The sequence below is a fragment of the Echinops telfairi genome, unplaced genomic scaffold (genome assembly GCF_000313985.2).
Source record: "Echinops telfairi isolate 266 unplaced genomic scaffold, ASM31398v2 ScPeMD7_1;HRSCAF=3_0, whole genome shotgun sequence".
Classification (NCBI taxonomy): Eukaryota; Metazoa; Chordata; class Mammalia; order Afrosoricida; family Tenrecidae; genus Echinops; species Echinops telfairi.
Window position 1 is genome coordinate 34,681,316 of NW_022103896.1, and position 5,065 is coordinate 34,686,380.

The 5,065-nt window shown below is 40.4% G+C and overlaps 1 protein-coding gene across 1 annotated transcript in view; it reads left to right on the forward strand.

Annotated features, from left to right (window-relative positions):
• LRP12 (LDL receptor related protein 12) overlaps positions 1–4,237 on the forward strand; it is a 42,226-nt gene extending 37,989 nt beyond the window's left edge. Inside the window, exon 7 of the mRNA XM_004697441.2 lies at positions 1,945–4,237. Coding sequence (XP_004697498.2) covers positions 1,945–2,814 — 870 coding nt within the window. The 3' untranslated portion in view covers positions 2,815–4,237. The remainder of the gene's footprint in view (positions 1–1,944) is intronic.
• The last annotated feature ends 828 nt before the right edge of the window (positions 4,238–5,065 follow it).

A 5,065-nucleotide genomic window follows, 5' to 3' on the forward strand; every position in this document is an offset into this window, starting at 1 on the left:
GATTCCTTATTTGTAAATCAAATATTTTCGTAGTTAGAGCATAGAGGACATGAAAAAACATCCTTTAGTCACCATTACACTCGTATTACCCAATTTATAAGACACTGTCTTATTTTCGGGGAAACAGGGTAGTGGTTTCTTAGCTTTCCAAGGATTATGTTCCAAAGGCTTACATGGAAATCATAAATAATGCAATGACAGTTACAAGCCTGGTAGTGAAGTGGTTATGTGTTGGGACTGTGATCCACAAGGGCAACAGTTCAAAACCACCTGCTTCTCCGCAGGAGAAAGATGGGCTTTCTACTCCTGTGAAGGTAGAGTTTAGGAAACCCACAAGGGCAGTTTTACTCTGTCCCAGGGGTCACTGTGAGTCAGAATTAAGTGGATAGCAGTGAGTTTGCATTACAAAAAGGGTGGAGAACTGTGCCATCACATGCTCCTTGTCCCCTGTTGTCTCTGCTCTCCTGGGAGCGGAAAGGCAAGAGACGGGTGGCAAGAGGACATTTTAAGACTTCACTTGGGAATTTTTTAGTAAATCTTTGGTAAGCATTTGTATTTTAGAAACATTTCTCTGGATGTAATTTGCTTGCCAAATAAATCTACATAGTATACTAGTTGAATTTTGTGTGCAAAATAGGAAAACCTCAATTGAGACTTTATATTGTTATAATAGTCATTTTATATATATATAAACTTAAATTAGGACTTTTATTTTTTAATATTATATTGGTCTGTTCTACTTCAAATAATAAATGCCACAATGATGAGAGCTTTGTTTCAACTTTTAGTACTGCTTTTTATAACCACTAGGTGGCGCTTAAGATTTGTTTTTACTTTTATAAATGCTGTAGAACTGCTTCTCAACCTTCCTAAAGCCCTGTGACCCTTTAATACAGTTCCTCATGGTGTGGTGACCCTTTATGTGGGTGTATCTGCATGTGGGCAGACCCGCCTGGAGACGGATAGAGGAGTGGTGTCTCCATTCCTAAGACCTTCAGAAATATGGTCTTAGACGACCCCTGTGAAAGGTTCGTTCGACCACCAAAGGGTCACCACCCCCAGGTTGAGAACTGCGGCTGTAGAATAAACAATATAGATGATATGTCTTCTGAGTCTAACTAAAAATCATTATCTTTCAAGTAATACTGAGAATAGTTTATGCTTAATGAGAAAGACATTATGCTTTTCAATAAGCAGTAGAAAATGAAACTTCAATATCTAAATATTGATAGGGAATCCAAATGGCTCAAAATACCATTGTACAGTACTTATAAACCAATTAATTTGTTCAGTTTATCATGTTTGATTTTGATTTCTGTATTCTTTTACCAAAACGCAATGGCGATTTGTTTGACTTCAGTTTGGGGTTTAAGTTGTCTTTTTAAATTATATCTTATCTTATAAAAAGTAATTCCTTTAAATGTGACCATGTAAATAAGTCCTTAGTATCTATTCAATTCAAAAAATCCTTAAGAATCAATGTGAGATATATTTTGTACATGTTTTAGGCATAATTCCAGCCATGTTAATTAAGTCTAATTTGCTCTGTGTTTATATGAAAATAAAGGGTCAGTTTTTCTCAGTAATGTTAGTTTCAATTAACTTTGTTTTCTAGCCTTGGTTTACTTTTAGAATTGGCTTATGGAGTAGGAGGGAATATGATGCGAGGTTTTAAAACAAAATGGGTTTTATCACTGACATGAAAAATATATGAAAGTTGTATGTTCAACATGAAGTGTCAAGAATCTCTTGGAAACAGTGCGAGCTGTGGTCCAGCTCGTACGCCAGATGCCAGGAGCCCCCACAGGTGAAAGGATGGAAGCCGCCGTCCTTGGGCCCCAACGACAATGGGAAATGGAATGGTTGCCGTGACACATTCTCAAGGAAGGATGTTGTTCGGCTCTTACCTTGTCTGCCCTCTCAAGCTCTTTTCTTATTTTCTAGGCTTCTGTTTTGGAAAACCTGAGGCTGGCTGTACGGTCCCAGCTTGGATTCACGTCCATCAGACTGCCCATGGCAGGCAGATCCAGCAACATCTGGAACCGCATTTTTAATTTTGCAAGATCCCGTCACTCAGGGTCGTTGGCGTTGGTGTCGGCAGATGGAGAAGAGGTGGTCCCCAGCCAGAACACCAGCAGAGAACCTGAGCGAAACAGCTCGCACCGGAGTTTGTTTTCCGTGGAGTCTGATGACACGGACACAGAGAATGAGCGGAGAGATGCTGCAGGAGCGTCCGGGGCCGTCGCAGCTCCTCTGCCCCAGAAAGTCCCACCCACAACTGCTGTGGAAGCCCCCGTGGGAGCGTGTGCAGGGTCCTCCACGCAGAGTACCCGCGGTGGTCACACAGACACTGGAAGGGAAGTGACAGGCGTGGAGCCCCCAAGTGTCAGTCCAGCACGTCACCAGTTCACAAATGCGCTCAGCCGTATGACTCAGGGGCTCCGTTGGGTACGGTTCACATTAGGGCGTTCAAGCTCCTCCGTAAATCAGAACCAAAGTCCTTTGAGACAACTTGATAATGGGGTGAATGGAAGAGAAGAAGATGACGATGTGGAAATGCTAATTCCAATTTCCGATGGAGCTTCGGACTTGGATGTGAATGACTGCTCCAGACCGCTTCTTGATCTTGTCTCAGATCAAGGACAAGGGTTTAGACCACCATTTACTGCGACAAACCCGGGAGTGAGGCCCAGTAGTCGAGATGGCCCCTGTGAGCGCTGTGGTGTGGTCCACACTGCCCAGATCCCAGACACATGCTTGGAAGCAGCACTAAAAAATGAAACTAGTGATGATGAGGCTTTGCTACTTTGCTAGGGGTGATTCAGATGAGAGAGATTGTGTACAAACAAGTTGGAGCAATATTTCATGGTTTTATAACTTTACAATGAAAACTGGTTTCTGTTTTTAAAAAAGGTGCAGGGTGATTTCTTACTCAGATGTGTTAGCCTGCATGGTTGAATTAAGTACTCCTTGTAACTCCCTAAACGTTTAGTGTTTACTACTTTAGCAGCTACAAATACATTATGTGTTCATATTGTTCTGCAATGTTCTTCCATTTGTTTCTCATGTTTTATCTTGGTACTGTAGCTCACAGTAGAAATACGGCTGCTGAAATTCCTTTGACTGTCAGTTCATCCTGTGTTCAAAGGTTTGTTTGTACAATAGAGTCTCTTCTTTTCATTGAACCCTTTATGCTTTTGCCAACACATCCTGAAACTTAATCCACTAGATGTTAAGGTGGTTAATGTACAAAAACAAACAAAAAACACACTGTACACTCGCCTGTTTTTATTTATATCACATTTGTCTAAATATTCGGGATTTCATCGTAATCTGAACCTGTCAAAGGCAGAAAGTACCTTCCTCTAAATATTCTCTTATGTTGAACATGCAGTGATGTGAAATTTAGATAGAAGTAGAGAAATTATTGGCAAAAACAAAACCCTTTTATAGATTTTTAAATGTTGACTTTCATACTCTAATATGGTACAAAACAAATGGCAAAATCCCAAGTCATTTCCTTTTTCATCTCTACTTAGGGACTGGATTAAGCGGATGAAGATATTCTACTATGCATTAATCTTAAACTTTATAACACATGTACAAAGTCTGTACAAGATAAGTTTCAGCCGGCAATGTCTTTCCCTGATAAAGGGTGATGCTTGTATTGGACCCTGGGGATTTGCACTACAATCTTTTCAAGCTCTCAGCTGAGTGTGGTGCCCAGGCACTATCACTTTAAATACTATTATTTGCTACCACAACAACTATATTTCCATAGCTTGGGGAAGGGGCTGCATTTTTTATTACAACTTTAAATTGCTTTGCTGGTTTCATATTTATTTGTTGTATTAAAGACTGCATATTCTAAGAAAGTGATTTTTTTTCCCTGATAATTTCATTCAGGGGGGGCCTACCCTAATGGGAAAAAAATACAAAGCGAGAAACAATTCAGATCCGGGGCCCCCCCCCTTTTAAAGTTGAGTGAATTTGGCATATTTTTTTGTATTGTCGATTCCTATTTATTTATTCTGTAGTGGTCTGTTTTAATAGCCTAATGGTTGAGTACGAAAAATGTATTTGTGTGTGATTATTGCTATTTATTAAATTTTGAGTACTTTGCTGAATGTCATTTTAAAGCATGTTTGAAGTCTTGTGTATTTGTTGTATTATGCCCGTCAGAAAGACTGACTAAAATGTTTTAATATGTATCAAAAATTAAAATGACGTTTTTTTATATTGCCTCGAGGTATTTTCTAAATCACATTTGCTCCCTCTTTGTTGGATTTGGGTGCATGTACAAATGTAGTCCATAAAATATGCAGTAAACCCAGAAGAAAAGATACAGGGCCAAGAGAAGAGCTTAGCTTCATCCTTCACCCAGAGGAGGTTCTGCCAACCGTCTAGGCTGAATCCAGGCGCAGCCCATTAGTTTGCCCTTGAGGAAACTGCCTGTCAGCGATGTGTCTTCTAACATGCACTCACTCAGCCCACTCTCTGTGTATATGATTTGCAGAAAGGAGCGCTGGTGATGTGGTGGTTACACATTGGCTCCTCCTGCCCAGTCCATTTGAAACCACCAGCCACTCCGGAGAAGACAGGCCTTGCCACTCCCCTAAAGAGTGAGTCTTGGAAACTCACAGGAGGCAGTTCCTCCTTGACCTATAGGGGTGCTGTCTGTCAGCATCGACTTAATGAAGGTGAGTTTTTACCCCTATGAAATATTCTGCTGGCAGGATTCGGTTTTTTAAGTTCATATTTTTAGGTTCTACTAAGATGCTGTCCTATACAGAGGAGACTATGGGGAGGCCTTCCTTTATAGTTAAGTAATATGTTCTGGTTCAAACAGTTAAAAGCCTCTTACCCCCAGCTAGCTCTCAGCCTTTTAGTTCCCTTTAAGAAGACAAATGCCAAATTCTGGAATATCTCTATGGAGAAGCAGAGGCACACACAGAAATATGCATTGATAGCAATATTCTATATCGTGTCTTGCACTTTTTTCCCAGGGGAAAATGGTAGCTCAGTACTTAACGATCCGGCATTTCTATTACTTGATTTTCATATG